The 24,656-nt window shown below is 48.9% G+C and overlaps 2 protein-coding genes across 3 annotated transcripts in view; one reads left to right on the forward strand and one right to left on the reverse strand.

The window, feature by feature from the left end:
* The window catches only part of LOC137755070 (large ribosomal subunit protein eL19), a 406,958-nt gene that overhangs the window by 93,567 nt on the left and 288,735 nt on the right, over window positions 1–24,656 (forward strand). Inside the window, exon 1 of one of the 2 annotated variants that reach the window (XM_068531035.1) lies at window positions 3,748–3,751. The exons of the other annotated variant lie outside the window; for it this stretch is intronic. Within the exon in view, the coding sequence (XP_068387136.1) occupies window positions 3,749–3,751 (3 nt within the window). The 5' untranslated portion in view covers window position 3,748. Of the gene's footprint in view, window positions 1–3,747; window positions 3,752–24,656 lie in introns of those variants that run through there. 2 annotated transcript variants of the gene reach the window in all.
* On the reverse strand, window positions 1,532–24,417 carry PIP4K2B (phosphatidylinositol-5-phosphate 4-kinase type 2 beta). The gene is made up of 10 exons (XM_068531031.1): window positions 24,136–24,417; window positions 14,217–14,314; window positions 11,057–11,153; window positions 8,789–8,941; window positions 7,752–7,898; window positions 6,663–6,701; window positions 6,011–6,124; window positions 2,873–3,131; window positions 2,301–2,404; window positions 1,532–1,695 (listed from the first exon to the last, which is right to left on the reverse strand). The coding sequence occupies exons 1-10, from the start codon at window positions 24,292–24,294 to the stop codon at window positions 1,615–1,617; spliced, it is 1,251 nt and encodes a 416-aa protein (XP_068387132.1). The 5' UTR covers window positions 24,295–24,417; the 3' UTR covers window positions 1,532–1,614.

Below are 24,656 nucleotides of genomic sequence, written 5' to 3' on the forward strand. Positions count from 1 at the left end.
CAAAATGGTTCCACACACTTTCTTTCCATTTGCGGAGTTATCTACAAGTTTTACCGTGTCTCATCCCAAGACCCCAGTTCCTGGTGAGATGGTGAGAAGACGCAGGAATGTACCTCCCCCAACACAGGGCTGTTTTCTCTCCTAGCCAGACCAGACTGCTCTGATGGCATCGCAGAAGGACACAATTCTGAGGCTTAGGTAGCCGGCTCAGAAGGTGGGTAGAGACCCTGAAGGAAGCTGCAGGATGCCACTCCTGAGGAGGTTTGTGGGCGGCAGATCTGTGAAAAGTCTAGAGGAGACATCGAGGAAAAACAGATCCAAGGTTGGGGCCACGTCGAATCGCACATCAAGCCTCCAAATTGGATTTCCCAGGTCAGATCCTCAAGTGGCTCAGAAGCAACCTCAGGCTTGGGTGCCACGCTCCAAGGTGGGGGGCACCACTCCCTGCTGGCCACAACCATCCAGGTGACAAACCACAGGGAGTCAGATTACCTACATGGTAGCCCTGGGGGTTGAAGAGGTATCTCTGCAAGGAGCACCCCAGGCACATGGAGATCTGCCCCCAACTAAAAGCTCACCTACAAACGAGAGTGCCTGGGAGAAGGTCAGAAGGAAGTAAATGGATGGAGGGCACAAGACCTCATTCGACACTCATCAGCTTTTCTGGGCTTTCCCGAGGGGAAATAACCATTTAAGCACGAGGGTCCTGTTATATCCAAAGGTGCTTTCTAGTTCCTCTTGACTCAGTGGGAGGCTTTATAGAGAAGACATCTGAACTCCAGGGGCCGAGAGAGCCCAGGAGCCTGGGTGATGATCATGGGGTTCTCTGAGAACCAGCTGTCCGAGAGCCCAGCAGCCCCCGACCCCTTACCATCCCATGAGGATGAACTCACTCCCCTCTGAGATCTCTGATTCTGATCCAAGATGCCTGATGTTGATCTGGAGTGTTCCTTCGGGAAGAACAGCATTTAGATGGAGGAATCATGTAACATTTCACTTGGAGCTGAGGCTGAAAAAGTGGAGGAAGCTGTGCACAATACTCCATGAAATTAAAAGTTAATCTAGACAAGATCAAATGCAGCAGGGAGGGCAGAGGTGTCTAACCTCCTCTCCTGTGGCACCAGAGCGCTTTGCTCTGAGAGGACCCTTCGCTGGGTCTATGGGTGCTTCTCTAATCGAAGGGAAGTGAGAGCAGGTCAGGGATGGGGAGGGTGGATAGGGTGATGACGTACATCGTTATAAATAGCAAATCTGGAGCAACGAAATTTCAGAAACAAAACCCAAATAAACCCACAAAGTCATCTCTAGCCCCAAGGTATCTTAAAAAGTTACAGGGTAACAAAAAGGAAACCCCTTTTTAACCTGGGTCAAATGGGGGGGAAATCAAGGGTAAGCAGGTGAGGTTACATCCTGTGAGCACGCGCACACACAGCACATCCCCTCCTCTCCAGCTAGTCTCTTGCAGTGTCACAGGCTGCAGTCGCATTGCTAAAGCCCTCCCCTACCCGCCACTCTGCTCCCCACCCTCCCATCCAGCCCAAATAACACCCTCTCCCTCTTCCAATCCCCGACCCCACATCCAGCACTCTGGCTCTGGCTGAAGGTAGAGGGTAACTACGTCAGGATGTTGGACATGAACTCGTTGAAGCGTTTGGAGTACTGCTCAGGGTTCACAGTTGAGATCTCCGCTCCCGCCTGTAATACACAGAGGCCCTAATCAGGAGGCTGCGCCTAGGAGGGGCCTGGGTATTCAGGAGCCTCTGGCTCCACGTTAGAGTTGAATACTACCTCCCGCCCCCAGCCGGGCAGGCCACCTTGAGAAATGGCTCCCATGTCTCAGAAGTGCCCTGGCCCCGCTCCTCTGATTCACAATCCCAGGGCTGCTCCCACTGAAGCAGGAACAAGACAGCGGGGAGGCGGCAGAGAGGCCCCAGAGCTCTGGGGGGCCCCTGTTTAGAGAACAGTAGCTTGAAGCCCATGGGGAAACAGGCCTCTGGGGAGCAGTGTGGGCACATAAACAAAGCTATTACTGGCGGTCAGCAAGATGCATGACATGTCCAGCAGCCCTGGGGGAAGGAGCCAGAGAACTAGGGGAAAAACAAGTTGGGCACATCAGCCAGCTGCAGGGAGAGGATGGGACGTAGATGGTGGAGAAAGAACACAAGGCAACCGGGCGGGCTGCTCTTCCTGTTCCCTGTGCTGGGAGAAGGGGCCAGGAGAGCACCTCCTTAGAGCAGGCGGCCTCCCTGGGGGTCTGAGGCCCCAGCCCCCGGGCCTGGGTGGAGACAGGGAGAACTCACCCCGTGTTTCACTGTTTTGGCAGCATGTGCAGCTTTCTTCTTAGCATCATACGGCGTGAGGATATCGATGATGGCCATGAAGTAAACCTCCTTCTTGGGGGCACCTGAAGGGGGAGGGAAAGCAGGAAAGGAGGAAGAGGCAGGGAGAAGAGCAGAAAGCAGCTGGGTCCATAACCCTTCAGGTATGACATCCAGGTTCATCCCTATCATTTTGAATGTGAGGAAAGGAATGACCCATGGAGTTCTTCTTAGAAGCTTTCATAGCTCTCATCTTATTTGATCTTCACAGCCACCCTGTGGGGTTGACGTGACACTATTTAGGAGGTTTTGTCCATCCCATGAACCAGAGCTAAACCAGGCCTCAGCTATCCAGGATAAGCAAAGAGGTGAAGGAAGGCCCGACAGAGAAGGACCCCAGCGCCCCAGAAGACAGAGTTACAGCTGGTGACCCAGGATGGAGGCAGAAAGGGGCCAAAGTCAGCAGTTAATAAGATGCAGGCCCACTGAAGTGGGGGAGAGGGGGGTAGGATGAGGGCTGGGGATGGGGCAGGCAGGCAGAGGCTCCTACTTACTTTCATGGCTTTTCATGGCATAGACATCAACAGAGGGATCAAATTCCCCAGGACCAAAGAACCGGGGAAAGCTGAGGAGGTTGCCAGGGCTGTCCGGAGGTGTGCCGTAGGAGCAGAGCAGGCTGCCACCCATCCCGTCGTTCTCACACTCCTCATCCTCTGCCCGCTCCTCCACCTCCATCTCCTCCTGCTCCGCCCGGTCCACATCGTGGATGCCCACCAGCAGGCTATAGTCCATGATCTTCAGCTGGGCCAGGAACTAGGGAGGTGGGGGCAGGGGAGATGGGAGGAAGAGGTTACATGGGACATCTGGAGAGGCAAAGTGGCATCTGGAAAGGGGAGAAGAGGCATTCCTTTCAACTTAATTCTCCCATTCTGAAATACAGCAGAGAATAAGACATCAGAGCCTCTGCCCTCAACGAGCTCAATGTCTAATGGAGAAGATAGTCATTCCACAAGGGCGAGGAGCCGTGGGAGTCGACAGCAGCGGGGAGACGGCCTCCCTGAGGAAAGGAGTTGAGCCTGACCCAGTGAATGAAGAGAAGTCAGGCAGGCAGAGGCTGCGGGAGTAAAAGTAGAAGGAGCACTGCAGGAAGAGGGAAGAGCCAATTCTGCCTGGGATCAAGAGAGGCCATGGTGAGGTGGAGGAAAGAAATAATGGAACGCTGCACTGCGCATTTCTCATCCATATAACGAGTGCTGGGAGCAGGATGGTATCTAAGTCTCCTGAGCTAGGACTCAATGACTTGGAGAAGAACAAAGAGCGTGGGAATGATACAGGATGGAAATGGCCAACTGGCATCCCAGTTTAACTAGTATGAGGCCAGAGTCACTGGTCCCAGTCCTCTGTGAACTAGCCAGCAGCCACCAGCAGCCATGCGCCAGGCATCCTGCCATGGTCACAAATGAACCTGCAGCACTTCAGGAAACTGTCTGACTGACTAGACAGAGAATCATAATAGGACCAGAGCGGCTCTATGCACAGGCCCAGAAGACAACTAAAAGCATAAGAAGCCCCAGTGGTAGGAGATCAGCAGAATCTCCTCAGGAAAGAAAGGTGAGGGGCACCATTGCAAGCACCTCTGGACAATGCCCTCTGAAGGCCGAAGAAGGGACCAGGGTCCCAGAAAAGAGAGACTCTGTGAGCAGCACCCCCTCCTGTCCATCTGCAAACATTTATAAAATAACATGCAAGTGAAAACAAATGAATTGTGTTAACTGCCTTAAATTCTTCTTGAAGGCAGAGTAGGGAGAAAAGTAGGAAAAGGAAGAGAAAGACTCTGGACAAACCGAATGTCAGAATAAAAGCACAAACATAGTAGGGGGTGGTTAAGGTAAAGCTTACTAACAAAAAGAAGTCTGTTAAACCCATGTTCACGGGAGCATTATTCACCATGAAGCAATCCAAAGTGTGAGGGTTGATTTTATGTGTCAACTTGACTGGGCTACTGGGTGCCCAGGAATTGGGTCAAATATTATTCTGGATATGTCTGTGAGGGTGTTTATGGATGAGCTTAACATTTGAATTGGTAAACTGAGTAAAGCAGATTGCTCTCCCTAAAGTAGGTGGGCCTCGTCCAATCAGTCGAAGGGCTGAGAAGAACGAAAAGGCTGACTCTCCTGTGAGTAAAAGGGAACTCCTCCTGCCTAACTGCCTCTGAGCTGCTGGGACATCAGTTTTTTCCTGCCTTCAGATGCAGACTGAAACATCAGTTCTTCCTGGGTCTCAAGCCTGCTGGCCTCTGGACTAAAACTACACCATCAGGTCTCCTGGGTCTTTAGCTGGTCAACTGCAGATCTTGGGACGAGTCAACCTCCATAATCATGTGAGCCAATTCCTTATAATAAACATCTATCTATCTATCTACACCCTATTCTATTTCTCTGGAGACTAGAAACTAGATTAATTAGTTAACCTTAACTAGTGACCAAGTGTCCATCGATGGATGAATAGGTAAACAAAATGTGGTATATACATACAATGGAAATATTACTCAGCCTCAAAAAGGAAGGACATTCTGACACATAGCACAACATGGATTATCCTTGAAGACATTATGGTAAGTGAAAATAAGCCAGACACAAAGGACAAACACTGTATGATCTACTTATATGAGATTCCTAGAGCAGTCAATTTCACAGAGACACAAAGTAGAATGGTGGTTGCCAGGGGCAAGGGAGAAGGGGGAATGGGGAATTAGTGTTTCTTGGGTACAGAGTTTTCATTTGAGAAGATGAAAAAGTTCTGGAGATGGATGGTGGGGATGGTTGCACAACAATGTGAATGTACTTAATGCCACTCAACTTCAAAATGGTTAAGATAGTAAATTTTATGTTATGCATATTTTACCACAATTTTAAAAAAAAACATTTTCTACAGTTTATAGAATTTGGTTTTAATGAACAGGCTCCCACATTTATTAAAATAGGAGACACTGGGACTTCCCTGGCAGTCCAGTGGCTAAGACTCTGTGCTCCCAATGCACGGGGCCCGGTTTCTATCCCTGGTCAGGGAACTAGATCCCACATGCCGCAACTAAAGATCCCGCACGCAGCAACGAAGCTCCGCGTGCCGCAACTAAGACCTGGCACAGCCAAATAAATAAGTATTAAAAAAAAAAATAGGAGACATTGAGTTATCAGATATCACATTCATTATTTACCACCTGTCCTCCCCAAAGGAACTTCTCCACAGGAAGTCCCGTTCCAACCAGAATGCTGCTAGGTAAGTGGAGAATCGGAGCCAGAGAAAGGCACGGTTGGCGGATCTTAATAGCTGGTTTCCTGTCACTCTGACAGCTGGATGCCCCCTCCACTATAGGGACACCACCAGAAAGGAAGCTTGAAGAGGAGTCTGAAAAAGGGGTTGGAACAGACTAGAGAAGAAATGAGGGAAAGCACTCCAAACCGAGTTACACAGGTTCTACTGGCACAAATTGTGTCCCCCCAAACGGAATGTACATTTGCACTAGCTTTAGATGCAAATAACTACCTGCATGGCTCAAATCACCACCCTTCCTCTTGTCCACACTCCTGGGAAGTGGTGAATTCAATTTTTCTTAAGATTAAAGAGGTTCCTGCTCTGGGAACAAGAGGAGGTCCTGCTCAACCAAAGTAAAAACGAGGGTAAATACATACCTCTACATCCCGTTTCAGTTTTTCCAGGAAGTTCTTTTTACTCTCTTCTCCCACGTGCAATTTCTGCCCTTCATTGAGGAAGTCATTGTCTTTGAAGGTTGGCAAGTCCTTGGCCTGAGAGAGCAATAGCAGTGTTAGGCTGGTGGCCTGACTTGTTCACCCCAAGGAGTCCTCTGCTGGGGGCAATGGTACAGGAGAGGAAAGGGTCCTCAGCACAAAGGTGGCCAAGCTGCCAAATCAACAGCTCAGTCCAGGAGTCTACAGTCCCAGCTTTGGGCAGGCAGGGATGGCAAATATGTAGCACGAGTCAGACAATGAGGACTGACCAAAGGACTTCCTGCTGAGCCCTGAGACTACCTCACGGCTCAAGCAGCCAGCCACCCACGGATTCAGGCTGGACTGAGATGGAAACTGCCAGCCCTCCAGGACTATGAAGAACCCAGCAAGGGCAAAGGAAAAGGCTGGAGACCAAGGCCTAGGCCAAGGATGAGGACAGACACAAGCTTAGTGACACAGCGTTTCACATCAACAGACCGCATGTCTGGGAACGAGGCTGGGGCAGCAGCAGAGGAAGGGACAGGATGGCCAACAGAAGGTGTTTTTGATTCCCAGCGACCCGTTCCACAAGTGAGCAGCACAGGCCCCAGCATACCTTCTCCTTGTCACTCGCTTCTCTGGCAACAGTAGAACCCTGAAAGGATAAGAGCCGTCAGGAGAAGTCCAGCTGAGGCAAATTCCGTTGATCGAAAAAACATGCACCGGTCTTTAGGGAGAGGCAGCAGGTGAACTCAAGTAGGCTGGTTAGACTCCTAGAGGGGCCAGGAGGCAGCAACTTGTTCACTTCCTCTGTCACAGACCGCTTACAGAGCTCTGACTATATACCAGACACATGCTCAGGATACGGGGCTGAATGGAGAGACTCAGTCCCTGCCCTTAAGGAACCCTCCTTCTAACAGGGGAGACAGACGGTAAGCAGGAGTTACACGATTAATTAATCCATTAATTACAACGGTGCTCAGTGGTACAGGGGAGAAGGCAGGACTCTCTGAAAGCATGTAGTACAGGGGCAGGGTCCAGGTTGGGGAGGGGCAGTGGCCAAAGCCTGCTTCCTATAAGAACTGATATTTGAGCCGAGCTCGGAAGGTTCAGTAGGAAGTAATTAGGTGGGGGGAGGTGGAGAAAAGGGCAGGGAGAGAAAGGATCACAGGCAGCCTATGTGAGATCTGGGGAGGCGGAGAGCACGGGCACTGCAGGAACGGACAGGAAACCAGTGCAGCTGCAGCAGAGAGAGGGAGAGTGGTGTGAGGAGACAGGAGTCAGGAAGCCAGGTTCAAGAACGACGGAGTGCTGTGGTTCACAGGCACACATGTGTTTGTGTCCGTGTCTAGAAATGTGCCTGTGGTGTCAGTCCATGGGGCCTGGACAGCTGCCAGGGTGCCTGCGTCAGCACCGCCTGTCCCCGCACTGCTGCCCTCTGTGTGCACATCCCCCTGACAGCAGTTGAAAAACATCAATTGTTACATAAATATGGTACATTGGGGGCTTCAATAACCTCTTGTCACTGTCACCTGGACTTGAGACAGCCTTTGGCTCATAAGAATTAGGCGTATCAACTCCAGAGCCACTTGCCCATGCGAAAACATACACTCCGGCTTTCCCATTATGTGGAAGTTGGAGTCGTGGCCGCTCCAAGCCTCAGCGAGAGGGAGGCCACAGAGCTGGGAAACACAGGGCCCCTTACCTTGAGGTCATACTTGCGGTGTACAGTGAGCCGATGGCTGAACACATTCCTGGTGACCACCATGTACGTTTCCACGCCGTCCACAGTCAGGCGGTACATGCCCAGGAACTGTGGCAGAAGGGTATTGCCGTGACACTCCACTATGAACTAGAAAGGAAGGCAGGGAAGGAACAGGTGAAGGTGCCAGGATGGACGGGGCTCCTCCTGGGCTAACATGCTCCCTGGGATTCTAGCCTCTAGACCAGTGGTTTCCAAACTGGATTCTGTGAAGTCACGGGGGTTCCTCAGACTTACAACAGGTAACAGCCTCCACCACCCCTAACTGGCAAGGCAGGGTGAGAGGCTGAGCAGGCAGTGCAGAGCCCCTTTGGTTTCATCCGATTGGGATTCTGCAGGAAAATCACTGATCTAGGACTTGCATCTTCTCTGCCAGCCTGAAATGGGAAAGCCAAAGGGCAGAGAGAGGATGCAGAGGCAGGGCTGTGATGTGGTCGCCTGGGAAAACCGAATGGCTTCGTACCCAAAGCTCTCGCCCATGCCAGCCCCCAGGGTTTTCTGCTGTAACTCCCGAAACACCAGAAGTCCCTTTCACCACCTCTCTCAGGTGGCCAGAGAGAAGCCAGCTTTCCCTGAAGACCCAGGCAGGCTTCGGACAGGCACTCCCTGCTTTTCTCATGGGCAAGTTCCAGATGAGATGAGAATGGGAGCGGGAAAAGCAGCAGTCCTGCTGAGCCGACAGGACCTCTTTTAGAAGAAATGAGGCAGGTGCCAGAGTGTGAAAACTTTCCAACTCTGGCGAGAAACAGCTGTTCAACTGGGACTGCAACCATAACATGCCTTCATTTCTTTTCTCTTTTTCTCAAGTAGGCATTTCACCTCACAGAAACACGGCCCTGGGGGAGGGCAAGTGCTTGGTTATCAGGAGGTACCTGCCATTACCAAAGAGGACCAAGCCCTCCCCAAGAAGCTCTACCGGGGGCTCCTCTCCCTCTTCCACTAACCCATCCTCTGCTGTTGAGGCTCTTGACTCACCATACCTGGTGGTATTTCTTTAAGATGTTGTGCATCTCAGCCACATCCTCACTTGACACAGTCTTGATCACAAAGCGCCGGTCATAGGTAGTGAGAAAACGTGTGCCACATCGGCCCTGGCTGTCACTGTTGATGGGGGCACTGCGCGTCACTGAATTCTGATGGACCAAGACAAAAGCTGGTCTTGGGAGGGGAATGAAGACTCTGACTTTTATTCTGAGTCTTCTCTTATGGGTCAGATTGCTCTAAGGCCAACAACACCGAGACAGACGGGACCTTATCCACCCCCTTTCTCATGGGAAATTCACATCTTTCCCAAAAAGTCTTCCATAAGAGAGACAAGAGTTGTTCCTTACCACCTGCTCCTAATCCTTGACTGGGATGGGAAGAGGACTGACTGTGAAATATTTCTTTTCATTCTGATCCTAGAGAGCTTGCTCTAGAAACTAAAACTCGGCCTCAGATGTTAGGGGCCTGGGTTCTAATCCTGATGCTCACGTGTAATATGACCTTGGGTGAGCCATGGAACTTCTCTACTCTTGAGTTTCCTCACCTGGAACATGAGATGATTTTCCCAGTCTCTTGGGGGTGACGAAGACAAAGCTTAGGAAATATTCAAGAAGTCAAGCATAAAGAAGTGGACACAGTCATGTTTATTTCCTGTATGTACCCTCATGCTGGAAAACCTTTCCCAAAGCAGGAAGCTGGTCCTCACCACTCTGCCCAACACCTCTCCCCTCACCTCAAACTCCTGTGTGTCTTTGCAGAGCTACGAGGCAGATCTGGGGAGCTTTTCTAGCTCTGTCCCTGCTCCTTCTCAGAGCCCCATTCCCATTAGGATCAGAAGGCAGGAGAAGCCTCAAGTGGGGAGGGAGTAGGGGAAGGTGTGAGTCAACCAAAAAGATGTGTTCACCAAGCAGATGCTGGGAAAAGACCTTCAGGAGGTCACAAGACAGAGGGTTGACAAGCATAATTCTACCCCTGCCTCATTTCCCGGCAGCATTTCCTGTCTCTCTGGTAGTCACTGGTAGTCTAAGAGCAGAGAGTCCCCTCCCTGAACACCATCTTCCCTGCCCCTATTTCAGTCTTGAGCACAATTGTTTGCCCACAAGTCTACTAGAGAAAAAATACAGGATGTGGCTAGATAGCCAAGGGGAAGGGAAAGAGCCACGGTGGAAGGAAGATACCCGAGCAACCTTGCCAATAATGGCAAGAAGTTTTCCAAAACCCTCATGCTCCAATCAGGGCATGACTTAGTTCAGGGTTTGGTCCCAGTAGGAGGGGCTGGAGGACCTCCCAGCACCTCTGGGACATGGCTGGTCCTGGCTGTTCAAGTCCCTGGCATCTCTTCCTCCTCTCACGTTCCCTCACCCTCCTCTTCAGGAGGCCCCCTGGAGTGGAGGACAGAGGGGAGGGAGACCCTGCTTCTCATGATCTACTCTGTGAAAGACTTCCTGGGAGTGGGATGGGAGGAATGACAATATCTTACAAGATGTGAGCATCCATTTTAGATTTCACTAGGCTGTACACTCCTTTTTTCCCCCAACAGACAACTGAAAATCAGCTGTATTTCTTACTGCTGCACAAGTGAAGTGGAAAATTCTCCCACCTTCACCACCAGGCTGTCTGCCAGGGGAAGAAGGCCAAGGAAGGTGCTAGGTGGAGAAGTAATAGAAGCCCCAGACAATGAGTCAGACTAGAATGTCCCTGATATTGGGATTGATTCCTCCCAATAGGCCAAAGGCCTCTGTGACATGATCACCCCCTGAAGGGGGCAGCTGCCCTGCCACGCCTAGCCCCCCTCCCAACGTTAGGACAGGGGAGTTTAGGAGGTGGCACTCATACCTGGCAAGAAGTTACACTACCCTTGAAGTCTTCCTTTTATAATCTGTCTTATCAGCTTTTAGAGGCCTCATCTCCCGCTGGCAATAATTCTCTCTTTTAAGTCAAACTACGAAGGAGAAGGGTTCTTCAGCCTAGACTGGGAATGTCAGACTACAATGAAGCAGCTTCCGTAGACCCCTCTCCCTCCCACTGTGCTCCCTCCCAGGGAGAGTAGCCTGAGCCTGTGAGGCATCGTGAGAAGCACTTCTAAGGCCCTCACCCCTCCAAGAGCCCACCAACACTGGAGAAAGACTGCCTGGGCTGGAGTGAGACACGACAGGAAGACGCAGCACAAGAACAGTAGACACGTTTGGTTCCCTGCTTATCCTGTGGCTTCCTGACCCCCCTCCACTCCCTAACCCCTCCGATTTTGCAAAGACACCCCGTACCTGGTAATCCTGATCATCAATCCCAAACCTCTCCCGGAGATTTCGGAACACCATGGGGCAGTACTCCTTAAACTTAAAGCGGCTGGGGAGGTTCTCTCTGGGGAAAAGCAGAGACATGTTTTTGTGAACTTCTTATTCCTCGAACTCATACGTCAGGACTTCTCAAAGTGTGGTCCGCAGGTCACCTGGATCGGAACAATCTGCAGCACTTAAAACGTAGGCTGCTAAGCCCTCAGCATTCTGGAGGTCAGTCTAGAAATCTGCATTTTTAACACACACTCCAGGTGATTCTGAGCGTGTAAAAGTTTAAGAACTTCACATTCCTTGTATATACTTTGTAAAAATTAATCTAGCTGTATTCTTATGATTTGTGTACTTTTTCTGAGTACATGCTATCTTTCAATAAAATTTACATTAAAGGGAAAAAAAACCTTACCTGCAGAGAAGTGAGACTGAGTGTTGGCCCTACTTCACAAGTGCTGTACTTGCTGCAGGTAGGTGGCCGCATGTGAAGAGCTGCTGTGAGGTAAATGTCAGTCTGACTGCTAAAGGGAAAGGCTTTTCTCATCAAAGGTCCCCCCTCCTCTGGGGATGCTCCTATCAATACACCCTGAAGATGGTTACACCCAGGAAGTCCTGCCCTTGGCTTCCACTGGGATGGAAGGAGAGGGTGCTTTAGACTGAAGAGGTCCTCAGTCAGATGACTGGGATCCCATCTTTTCATGAAGCCTCGTCTGCTGGCTGCTGGCACCAGTCTACGCCCTCCCCACTCCTTAGTCAATCCACAGACTCCCAGGAGGGAAGAGAATCACCTTGAAGGGATGCCTCCTCCAAATCCTCCATCTTGACAATAGTCAACCTGCTTGGGAACTCCCTTTCAGAAATATGGCCCTCTGTTCTCACCACAAGGAAAACCATTTTTTTTCTATTTCTTTAATTCTGTATCTATATGAGAGGACGGCTATTCACTAAACTTATTGCGACAATCACTTCATGATGTATGTAAGTCACATCATTATGCTGGACACCTTAAACCTACACAGTGCTGTATGTCAATTATATCTCAATAAAACTGAGGGGAAAAAAAAAGAAATATGTCCCTCTGACTACTCCAGGATGGTAGACTTCAAGGAAATAAAAAGCAGTGGCCTCTCATGAAGGCAGGGGCCTGATCTTCTAGTAAATAGCACTGCAGTCTAATAACTAGCATGTAAACAGTTGCTGAAAGGACAAAAGGAATCAAGAAAGATGAAAAAACAAATAAAGATACTGGATCTCCACTTCAGGCCAAGATGTCAGTGTGGTGGACACCATGGACCCTGGTACAACGGCCACACCTGAGCCCTGACCTCTGGCACAGAACAACCCCCTTTCCTGCCTCACAGGGTAACACTGCCTCTCCTTCCTTAGGTGGTGTGATATTGGATATAATAACAAATATACATTTAGTCTTTGTCCCTGTTTCTGGCACAGAGCTCCAAAAATCTTTGGAATTTCCTAAGTGGTAAGAGCAATAAAGGTGTCTTTTGTTATTTGTAACAAACCCCCTTCAATCACACCTGAATTTATGTTAACGAGGTGACTTCTGTTAAGCCTCTAAGGATGGGTGCTCTTTGCCAGGGGAACCAACCAGGACTAGAGGGTTGGAACTTTCAGTCCCATACCCCTGACTTCCAGGGAGGGGAGAGGGGCTAGAGGCTGAATCAATCGCCAGTGGCCAATGACTTAATCAATCATGCTGTCATAAAAAAGTCCCCATAAAAATCCAAAAGGACAGGGTTCGAGAGCTTCCAGGTTGGTGAACACGTGGAGGTTTGGGGCAGGTGGTGTGCCTGGAGAGGGCATGGAAGCTCCCTGCCCCTTCCCACGTACCTTGCCCTATGCCTCTCTTCCATCTGGCTGTTCCTGAGTTGTATCCTTTTATAATAAACCGGTAATCTAGTACGTAAACTGTTTTCCTGAGTTCTGTGAGCTACTCAAGCAAATTAATCCAACCCAAGGGGGAGGGTCATGGGAACCTCTGATCTACAGCAAATTGGTCAGAAGCACAGGTGACAACCTGGACTTGAGACTGGCGTCCGAAGCGGGGTGGAGGGGCAGCCCTGTGGGACTCAGCCCTTAACCTGTGAGACCTGATGCTAACTCCAGGTCGATAGTGTCAGAACTGAACTGAATTGTAGGACACCTAGTTAGTGTCCTACAGAATTGCTTGATGTGTGGGAAACACACACATTTGGTATTAGAAGTGAGTAGTGATGTGAGAGTAGAGGAGAAACACAGTTTTTCTTCTATACAGGTGGCCACTTAGCAAGTAGCAGTTATGAAGACAGCTTCTAGAATATGATGTTATTAACTTACTATGGCAGAGAGAGGCCACTAATGGATGTTTTCAAATCAAGCTTCTCCTCTGGGCTAACAGTCTGGGAATGGTGGGGTGACAGAGCCCAGCTGGTGAGGTGGTGGAGACTGTGAGACAATGGAGAGTGGAACCAGGATTCAAATGCAGAAAGGAAGAGAGTGTGAGCAGCAAATATCTCCTTGGGTGACCCATAGGAGGATGAAAAAGCAAGGCCTCTAAAGGGCTTACAGCAGGCCCCAAACTGTGCCAGGTGAGACGGCTGCTCCGTCAAAGTCTGAGACAAAGACACCAGTGTTAATCCAAGAAGCCACAATGAGCAAAAACGGGAAGAATGATTTTAGATAGAGCCCCTGGGCACCATGCTCGGCCTGTTGTTCACACACTAGTTGGAAAGAAAGAAGCTTGGCTGCATCCCAGGCCAGGAACATGCCTGGCAGCTTCTCGCCTCAGACTAAGATCAAGATAGGGCCACTGCTGTCAGCCTCGTACTAGATACCTCAGCTCCCGAGCAGCTCACTGTTAACTAAACTGGCCCTAGATGAATCACCCTGGGCCGAGCCACAGGCCCTGAGGGACACTGGAGGTAGGCTGATAAAGGACTGAGATGACAGGACGGCACAAGGGGGAGAGGCACATAATGAATGCATTTTCCCAGCCAGTTTTTCAGCTCTGTGAGCCAGGTGTTGCTGTCACACCCTGCTAGGTGCTTGCTTGTTCTCACCGCGGTGAGGTCTGGGAAGCGCTCTGCCTTGAGGGAAAGAACTGCCCAGAAAACCTGAGCCCACTCAGCAGGCAACTTACTTATTGAAGAGATGATTGTCCACCTTGATCTTGCTGTATGCTTTGAAGTCATCTGGCATTAGCATGACAGGGACAGGGACATTGCTCAGCTCATTGATCTGCAAAGCAAGGGGAAAGTGAGGTTCTCAGCCGAGCCACCTGCCTCAGAGAGACAATGTGCTACACCGCGGATGCCACCATCTCACCAAACACATGTCCGTGGATTCCCTCCTTGTCTTTATTTCTGTTCTTTTCTTCAAATAAGTTCCCAACTTCATCTCTACCTACTGAAATTCTCCCCACCCGATAAGGTCCCGCTCAAAAGGCACCTCCCCTATGAAGCTTTCCATGATTCTCTAGACCATAAATGTTCTTTCCTATCTCGGAATTCCTGAAGCATTGTTTGTATCCATCTCTTGGCCATCTCACAGCCTACCTCACATTGCAGTTAATGCTTATAAACCTCACAAGCCTGCCTGACTATAAGCTAGGCAAGATCCTATCACTGATCTTTGTAAGCAAAGATCATCTAACTGACCTCGGAGGCTCCACACGTGGTACTTGGCACCACGATTTGCATATGGCAGGTACTATATATGTATTTATCAAATGCAATAATAAATGGATCAATGAATAAATATCACCCAACCCATGTGAGTATTAATTGAGGACTTTGGACATCTTCATTACAATTGGGGGTCACTCAAGAAATCAGCCTGGGGCAAGAAGAAAGCTGGATGGGTTTATGTGGGTATGTAACTCTTATCTCCAAAGTAAAGGATTAAATTTAAAGTGAGCAGAAGAGGTAGACATCTGGCCACTGGCTCGTTCTTACTCTCCTAATGAAAGCAGGGCCAGTCCCTAAAGCCGTGTCCTCTCTTGTGCTGAACTGGGGGAGATGCAGGAGGGTGCCTTGCCCCCACTGCAAACAAACCTTCTCATTGTCCTTCATCCCCCTTCAGGGAGCTGGAGGCTGCACAGGGAACTGGCTTGCCATTGGTGCAGAGCTGACAGGGCAGCTCCTGCCCTTCCCCATCCCCAGTTTAGCCAATTAGTGGTCTAATTAGCCGCAGATGTCCTCTCCCATCACAGCAGAGTATTTGACATTTGACCCTCAACCCAGTTGCCACTAATGCATTCAGGATTTAGACAGGAAACCTTAGTCCTGACTTAATGGATAGGGGGCAGGGGGAGCACAGTCTTGTGTCTCCTGGATACTTTCCTTGCAAATCCTATTACCTCAATGAGGCCCCATGTGGCAGTGAGGGAATAACCTAGTCATTAGGACTCCTCCAGGAGCATAAATGGGGGGAAATACCATGTAATTTGCTGCTCCTTTCATGTTCCAAACCTTTTTTATTTAGAAATGTCAGAGGATGGAGGAAGTTCAAGTTAATGTAGTAACTGGGCTGGGGAAACCATACCTTCCTAGAATTGGTGAAAAACCCAATTTACTCACGGGGAAATGAAGGAAGGCATACGAGTGTATGTGTATGGGCAGGGGCCGTAGGGTAGCAGTGTAAGTTGGCAGTGGGGCAGAGACAATAAACTGCTGGCATAACTGACTGGCATAAATGTAAAAGTACAGCCTGTATGATTCCATTTATATGAAATTCTAGAATCTACAGTGACAGAAATCCAGTAGGGGGCTGCCTGGGTTGTGGGGGGTGTGGATGATTATAAAGGGACGTAAGAGGCGCAATTCTAGGCTATTAGAAACGTTCTATACGTTGTTTAGGATGATGACTACATGAGTACATCATCTGTCGAAAGTCCTCAAATCGTACACTTAAAATTCCCAGCGTCCAGGTCTGAGATGCCCACCACTGGCTCAACAGCCACAGAAAAAAGTTCTGCCAGTTACCATTCCAGGGGGTGCTCACAAGACAAGCTGGTTGTTTAGTAAGTGCCTAGAGAGGAAACCATTCCGCATCATTTTTCTGCCAATAGAAACAATTCATCGTAGCTGTCCCACTTCCTTTTTCCTGGCATATTAAGCCTGGCTCTGAGATTTAAAAAAAGTTAAGTTCTGCCTTTTCTAGCTTATTCCGCCATGCTAAAAAGAACATATCACTGGCTCAAAGAATATGGTTTTATACCAAAAGGTTCTAGTATCTGCTACTGATTGATGTGGGTTAGTCTAAAATCCAGACACTATGCCATGGCCAGGGCTTGTTACTGGGAGAACTAGGAAAGACTAAAACACTTGCTTGCGAGGGGTCAATTGCCCCTTAGCCAGGATGAGTCATTCTAACAAGAGCTATTCAGGGATGTTCCATTCGTTAATTCTCTGTGTAACTCTAAGTGTAGCATAGTTTGAATAGTTGTAAGTTGGTCAGTTTTTAGTTCTCAATTCTTCTCTATTCTTGACTATACAATCCAACAGCAGGAAATTTCTAACAGATAATATATTGCTGAACAATCCATATAGCTGAACTACGTAGACTCACCCTCATTTCCACTGGGCCACATGTAGATGATTCACTCTAGGGATTAGCTGTACTATTTTTTTTTTTTTTAGTTGTGCTAAATTTTACGTCCCCAGAGAGTTCTATTCAATTTCAGTTGAACAAGCACTTACTGAAATACCTACTACATGCTTCATTTTATGTTAGGGAGAAGGGGGTGTGCAGCAAGGGAAGCGTTGTATGCACTGTGCACACAAAAGTGGGAGGCTTATCCTCTTATCCGGGAGATGACACAAACCCATGATACAGTAAGTCTTGAAGTCAAGGAGCATTTAAGTGAGTGAGAACACATGGATGGTGAACAGAACAGCCATGTCAGAGGAGGGTGAGGTTGATATGGTCAGAGCCAGACTCCCAGCCCTTACACCTCAGGCTAGAAACGGAACCTAATGCCCCTCCTGGTATTGCCAAGAGCACTTGACACTGGAAGAACCCACAACAAGATCATGTTACACCCTGCTTAAAAATCTTCCATGGCTCCTCACCAACCTCAGGGTAAAGTTTTAACTCCTTTAGCCTAGCATTTAAGGTCTTTCCTGATCTGGCTCAGACTCTGCCAAACTTCTATTCAGTTAACTTCTACTCAGTGTAGCCTTACTATGTGCCAGTACTGTGCCAGAAGCTGGGGATACAAAAATGAAAAAGATATGGTCTCTGTTTACCTGGGAAGACAGATAACAAATAACAAATACAACGTGATGAGTGTTATAGAGTTATGAGTAAAGGTAGACAGAAAAGTAGCTTAAGAAATGATTGATTCTGCCTGGGCATGGGAGAGCTGGTTGCTAGAGGAAGCTATAGAGAAACACCTGTGAGAAAGGCCTAGGAGGGTAGTTCTCCAAAAAAAAAAAGAAAACACAAAACCCGAGGAAGGGAATCCCAGCTGTGGGAACAGTCAGAAACAAGCCTCAGAGCTGTAAAAGTATACTGCCCATTTTAGGTAGGGGGGCGGGGGGATAGTGGCAGGGTAGGACAGAGGTAATAAGTAGTGGAGGGAGACAGTACAGGAAAGACAGGTGAGCAGCCTCACATATCAATATTAGTAAATAACAGCTGCTTCTATTTATGGAATGTCTGTAAGTGGCCAGTGCTTTATATTATTATATATCATATATCTCACATATATATCCTATTCTATATTTCTAATATTTAATAGTCACATGAATTATTATTAAACTGATTTTGCCTTTTGCAAAAGGTTCAAGGCACCTCGCTCAAGGTCACACAGACAATATGTGTAGAGTCAGGATTTGCTCCCAGGTCTGCTGGTGCCAAAACCTGGGCTCTTTACACTGTGCTGTGCAATCCTTCTTATGGGCAGCTAGCTACCTTGGCTAAGGTAGTGTTTTCCATTCCTTTCCTCTGTCCTAATAATCTGCAAGGAAAGTGTTATGCTCATTTTATAGAAAAGGAAAATGAAGCTCAGAGAGAAAAATTACTACTCCAAAGCTATAGTAAGGGACATAGCCTGAATTTGAACTTAGTTTGTCCACTATATGATAAATTTGGACTTAACTATGCAGGCAATGGGAAGTCCTCTCAGGTTTAAGTCTGGGAATTCACATGATCAGATGGGTGATATAGAAAGGTAATTCTGGAATCAAAATCAAGTAAGGATTGGACAGGGCAAAGATAAGAAGCAGCAAGATCATTTATGGGGCTACTACAATAGTTCAGGTAATAGACTATGGCAGCAAGAATAGAAGAAGGAATAAACCTAAGAGAATCATCCAAGATCTGACTAAATAACACTTCTGTGAAAGCTTCCCTGTCTTCCCCAGGTTGAACTGGTTACTCATTCCCCTGTGCATCTTTATATCGTAAATATCACATTCGCTTGGGTAATTGTTTGCTTACATGTTTGATTTCTCCATTAGACTGTGAGCCCCTAGAAGGAGGAGACTACCTTACCCATTTTTATGTCCCTAGCACAATGGCTGGCACACATTAGTTACACAATAAATGTTGGATGGAGGGATGGATGGCTAGAAAAGGGGGACTGAAAGATGGCTAACACTAGGATAAAGAGAAAAAGAGATAGCAAAGCTGGTGTGACCATGCTTAAGGTTCATGGCCTGGAGGATGGGAAAGATGATTAAGGTTAGCTACTGAGGCTACGACCAGAATGTAAAGAGTCTTAAATGCCAGGGAGAGGAGAATAAAGGAGAGTGACCAAAAGCTTTGAAGCATGAAAGGTTGTGACTAAAGCAACGTTTCAGGAAGACGTGCCTTTCCTTTACTATCTAGCACATTTCTTGGCCAACCTCTTTCACCTTCAGCAGAAGTGCACTTGCGGAATGCAAACTCATTTGAGTAGCACGATAAACAGAACATATTAGGATGGTAAGTCTGTTGTATCTCACATCATGTAAGTGGTTTTTGGATTATCCACAAGATTAACTCTATGAGCCATCAACATAAATAATGAGGAGGCTAAACAAGCTGAGTGAGAAACAACTTAGGAGCAGAGAGTTTACTCTGTGCTGATCCTACTGGACATGAAAATTCAGTCACTAGTTCTAGTCTGGTGAATTTCTGATTCCAGAAGCCTCCACTCCCCGCTGTGACCTTCATAGGAATTGCTACCCAGGAGGCGTGTGCTGGGCATGCAGGCTTCCTGACATGTCCCAGGGTTCTGTGCGTGGTTCATCAATGGGCTGGCCACCATTGACAATCATTTGTTACCTGCCACCATCCCCAAAACATGATGTGTTGGGGAACACATTCCCGAGACCAAGGAGGTCCAAGCGAGATGTGAAACTCCAGAAAGGAAAGGGGCAAGAACAGAGAGCCACAGGTGCCAACAAATCCACCCTTGGGTTTATTCCTCCTTTTTACACCTTGGTTTTTCTTTTCCTGTTTGAGTCCCAGTGTTCTCTGTGAGGTGGGAAGGTGTGCTGAAGGACAAATTCATCCAAAGGCTTCACTAGAGCAGGAATATTTACTAAAGATTTTTTTTTGGCCACGCTGCACGGCACATGGGATCTTAGTTCCCAGGGATCAAACCCATGGCCCCTGCATTGGAAGCGTGGAGTCTTAACCACTGGATTGCCAGGGAAGTCCCTATTTACTAAAGATTTTTAAAGTAGCAGGAAAAGAGAAAAAGGCAGGGAAAGGAGGTTCTGGGTCTGCATTAGGCAAAGAAAATGTGTGGACAGAATGGGGGTAGAATGTGGGAGAGAACTGAGCAGACTTAAGAATAAATCTGTTCCTCACACCATTCACAAAAATTAACTCAAAATGGATTACAGATCTAAATGTAAGAGCTAAAACTAAAAGAGTTTTTCTTAGAAAACGCTGAGTTTTTCTTAGAAGAAAATATAGGAGTAAATCTTCACGATCTTGGGTTAAGCAAACCCTTCTTAGATATGACACCAAAAGTACAAACCACCAGAGGAAAATAGATAAATTGGACTTTATCAAAATTAAAAACTTGAGCTTCAAAAGGTACCATCAAGAAAGTAAAAAAGGGCTTCCCTGGTGGCGCAGTGGTTAAGAATCCACCTGCCAATGCAGGCGACACAGGTTCGAGCCCTGGTCCGGGAAGATCCCACATGCCGTGGAGCAACTAAGCCCGTGCGCCACAACTACTGATCCTGCGCTCTAGAGCCCGCGAGCCACAACTACTGAGCCCACACACCGCAACTACTGAAACCCACGTGCCTAGAGCCCGTGCTCCACAACAAGAGAAGCCACCGCAATGAGAAGCCCACGCACTGCAACAAAGACTAGCCCCCGCTCGCCGCAGCTAGAGAAAGCCGGTGCACAGAAACAAGACCCAATGCAGCCAAAAATAAATAAATTAATTAATTAATTTTTAAAAAAAAGTAAAAAAGATAACCCAAAGAATGGGATAAAATATTTGCAAAACATGTATCTGATAAAGGACTTGTATCTACAATATATAAAGAACTCTTACAAGTTAATAATAAAAAGACAAATAGCCCAATTTAAAAATGGGCAAAAAGTAATTGGCAAGGGGTCTTAATAGATATGTCTCCAGTGAAAATATACAACTGGCCAATAAGCACATGAAAAGATGTTCAACATTGTTAGCTATCTAGGAAATGCAAATCAAAATCATAATGAGATACCATTTCAAATCCACTAGGGTGGCTATAATAAAAAAGACAGACAATAGCAAGTGTTGACAGGATGTGGAGAAATTGGAACCCACACGCACTGCTGGTGGAAATGTAAAATGGTGCAGTCACTTTGAAGAACGAGTCAGGCAGCTTCCCAAATAGTTAAACATAGCTACCATCAACCTCCCCTATTCCTTCTGATCACTGGGGTGAGGCTTCATACATACCCGGTTCCTAAAATGGCCAACAGGTCATCAAGCCAGGTCTGCCTCCTCCCGTCTCCACACCCCTCTCCCAGGCCACCTCTTCCCTAACTCCAGACCCTCTGGACTGTATTTCATTCACTAAAACTCTGGTTTTCTTTTCTTTTCTTTTCTTTTCTTTTCTTTTCTTTCCTTCCTTCCTTTCTTCTTTCTTTCCTTCCTTCCTTCCTTCCTTCCTTCCTTCATTTTTTTATTTTTGGCTGTGTTGAGCCTTCGTTTCTGTGCGAGGGCTTTCTCTAGTTGCGGCAAGCGGGGGCCACTCTTCATTGCCGTGCGCGGGCCTCTCACTGTCGCGGCCTCTCTTGTTGCGGAGCACAGGCTCCAGACGCGCAGGCTCAGTAGTTGTGGCTCACGGGCCTAGTTGCTCCGCGGCATGCGGGATCCTCCCAGACCAGGGCTCGAACCCGTGTCCCCTGCATTGGCAGGCAGATTCTCAACCACTGCGCCACCAGGGAAGCCCATGGTTTTCTCTCTTTATTAGTTCTCCCCTGACAGATGCAAAGTCTTCTGATTTTTTTCTCCCTGTTTCCTACACAGTCTTCCTCCGCAAAGTCCAGAGGCTGCATCTCTTGTCTACAAGAGGAGCTCCTGTTACAACACTGAGTTCAAAGGCCTCTTTTTCCACCCAGAATTAAACCAACCACCTCATGAGAGAGTATGTAACTGACTTGTACTACAGATAAAGACATATCCATCCTTCATGTCTCGTACACCATCAACCATAGACCATCACAGCCTAAACGCTTAAATGGGTGAGAAACTAAAGAATCAAAGAAAAGGTGATACCTGAAAACTTAGATTGCAAAAAGTTGCAACGGTGGGCTTCTGAAGGAAGGTGACCTCCAAGAAAGGCTATCAATCCACCAAAACAATGTGGTCTTGACCCCCTTGAGAACTGCAAGATTTTATAGTCTTCTGGGGAGGTGCTCCATTTCCCATGGGGACCCACGAAGTCCTAGACCTTATTGCAGGCCAAGCGAAAGCAAGAAAACTTTTGACTAACTGAGCTCCAAAGCTTGGCCTGTCCAGGGCAATGGTGCCCAGTGCATTTCCCCTGAGGCGCTCGCTCATTATGGCCAGAGGCTTGGGTCTTGCTTAAAGTCAATGCCTTCCCAGCTAGTTCTCAAACAAACTTTCTTAAAGTTAGCAAAAAAAGAGGGTGACTAGGAATCACAGATGCCTCTTCATCTGCCGGAGACTCATTGCCTGCCTATCAGAAAACCAAGCACCACACACACTCCTGGGAACTGGCAGGCACAGGCACACACACCTGGCCGTACATTCAGGTTCTCTAACAAGACCATAATTCCCATCTGTTCTGGCACTTGGATGAGAGGCAGGACAAGGAAAAGGAGGCAAAGAAAACGAGGCCTCTTATTCAAGCACCACCATCGGCCAACACAGCCCACAGTACTGGACAACGAGCTGTGTCTTTTGTTGTGACCACAGGCGACCTAATCCTCCATCCAGGGCCTCCATTTCTTCATGTATAAAATAAGGGACCCAAGTCCCTTACGACTAGCTGTAACATTCCTGACTCTCAGACCTCTACCAATTCTCCACACAGACAGGATGCTTTCTAGTGAGAAACAAGCTGCACAACAAAATCAAGGATTGATTTCAAGGCAGGGACACAGGGTTCACATTTTGATGACCCAGTTTCCCTTGCAATATTGTCAGATGACCCCTGAGGCAGCAGGAAGCAGTGGCAACAAATGCTGCTGGACTACTGAACCAAAGCAGCTCCCAGACGTCTAGGCATTAAACCAGCGTTTCTCCCTACCCTAGCCAGGACGCCCACCTCAGTGAGGTTACTGAAAACAGTAACCTGCCCAAGACCCACATGTGCACTTCTGTATTAGCGGTAAAGATCTAAAACCCCGGCTCAGACTATGGTTCATCAATCTCCAGCCAGAGGCTCTTCTAGAAAAGCAAAGCAAACAGTCCTGCTGGCCCTGCGCCCCTCTGTCATCATTTGGTCTTGGGGGCAATTTCAAGTGCTCAGAAAAGTCAGGGAGCCTAAAGAACTGATATTCACGGGAAACTCAAGCCATTAGCTTCATTTTTCTCATTCCACACTTTTAGTTGGTGAAGCTGGCATTTCAGGTCCTTTTACTTCCTCTTCTCATTTCCGGTGTAGGGACTCAACGAAATGGTCCGAATGCAAGGAGCAAGTGGCTGGAAGAGAAAGAAGACCCCCAAACAAACAGGACACAAACGAAGTCCTCCAGCTCAAACACTGTGCGGGGCTCCAACTTCCCAACAGGAGCTGTTGGCCAATCTCAAAACACCCCAAGGATCCAGGAAACCTCTCTCTCACCTTAATCGCTGTCCATTATCACATCCTCATGACCATACAATAGGAAGCTCAAGAACTGAGAAGTCAACATCTTTGACATGAACACCACAGTATTCAGGAAGGCACATCATTTCTACTATGAGTGGTCCTCATAAGCAGGCCTCACCTTCTCTCAAATGGTTACATTCTCCCTTCTCCCTAACCCAGGAAGACCCTGGTAAAGTGTCTGTGGTCCAGGGAAGCCTGTGCTTCTCCAGTTGATACATCTCATCAAGAAGAAAAAAAGGAAACCCAAGGAGGATTTCCAGTCAGTGGCCAGGAGGTCTGGAGGATGGGGAAACTCTGAGCAGCCACACCAACCAAACGACCAGAAATAGAGGAATACTCAGGCAGGCCAATGCCACTTGCCCTGTCAACTGGACAGGGAGCTAGGCAGCCAATTATAAGGAACAAGGGGGAAAACAAATGCAACAAACGGGGTGAGGCGAGAAGAGAGGAAGAAGGGATGAAAGCCATTCCATCCCACCCAGGCCTTCCCTCTGCGCTCCAGGAGCTGCTCGAAGCCAGACGCAGGAAGCTTGAGGGACTGGAGGGAAGGGAAGGACGCGACGGCATACCACCGACGGTGACACCAGGCCTCGCGTGGCGGGCGGGGAGGCACACCCGGCCGGGACGGCGTGCAAGGGTGGGGTGGGCGTGCAACTGGCTTGGCAAGGGGTTGCAGGCGTCACTGGCGGGGCCCGCCGGGCAAAGGCCCGGGACTGCGGGGGGCGTGAGCACGCGCGAGGCCGCGCTCGGAGGGGCGCGCGCCGGGGAGCTGGTTACCGTGTGGTTCACCCCCCACATCAGGACGCTGAGGATCGGCTCGCTGGCCCGAAATAGCTTCACTTTCTGGCACACGAAATGCTTCTTCTTGGTCTTGGTCTTGCTGGCGCTGAGCGGCGCCACCGCCACCGCCGTGGTGCTGGTGCAGTTGGACGACATGCCCGGGGCGGCGGCGGCGGCAGCGAAAGGGGGGGCGGCCGAGACGGCGCACAAGCCAGCGGTCCCAGGCCTCCCCCGGACCGATCTCCACCCCCGCTCCCTCACCGCGCCATGGTCGCGCCCGTCCCGTTACCTCCCCACCCCGCCCCGGTGGTTCCGTCCACCCCACGCTCCGCCCTTCCCGCCCCGCCCCAGGGAGCCGGCAGGCCCGCTCCGCACCCCGCCCCCGGGCGGTGCAGCAGCCCCGCCGTCACCAGGCCCTTTCCTCCCCGCCTGGGTGGTATCGCCCGTTTTGGGGAGGCAGCGGCCGCCAGGCCCGCTCCTCCTCCGCGGGCCTGACAGGAACCGAGCCGGCTTCCGCG

This window comes from Eschrichtius robustus, chromosome 20 (genome assembly GCF_028021215.1).
Source record: "Eschrichtius robustus isolate mEscRob2 chromosome 20, mEscRob2.pri, whole genome shotgun sequence".
Classification (NCBI taxonomy): Eukaryota; Metazoa; Chordata; class Mammalia; order Artiodactyla; family Eschrichtiidae; genus Eschrichtius; species Eschrichtius robustus.

What these genes read in the sequence shown, in the direction of transcription:
- PIP4K2B (XM_068531031.1), bottom strand. Translation starts at nt 24,294, where the DNA reads ATGTCGTCCAACTGCACCAGCACCACGGCGGTGGCGGTGGCGCCGCTC. An exon ending in TGTGGGGGGTGAACCACACG is followed by an intron (nt 14,315 to 24,135) that starts GTAACCAGCTCC and finishes CTTGCTTTGCAG; the next exon opens with ATCAATGAGCTGAGCAATGT. An exon ending in TGCCATGAAAAGCCATGAAA is followed by an intron (nt 2,405 to 2,872) that starts GTAAGTAGGAGC and finishes CTCCCCCTTCAG; the next exon opens with GTGCCCCCAAGAAGGAGGTT.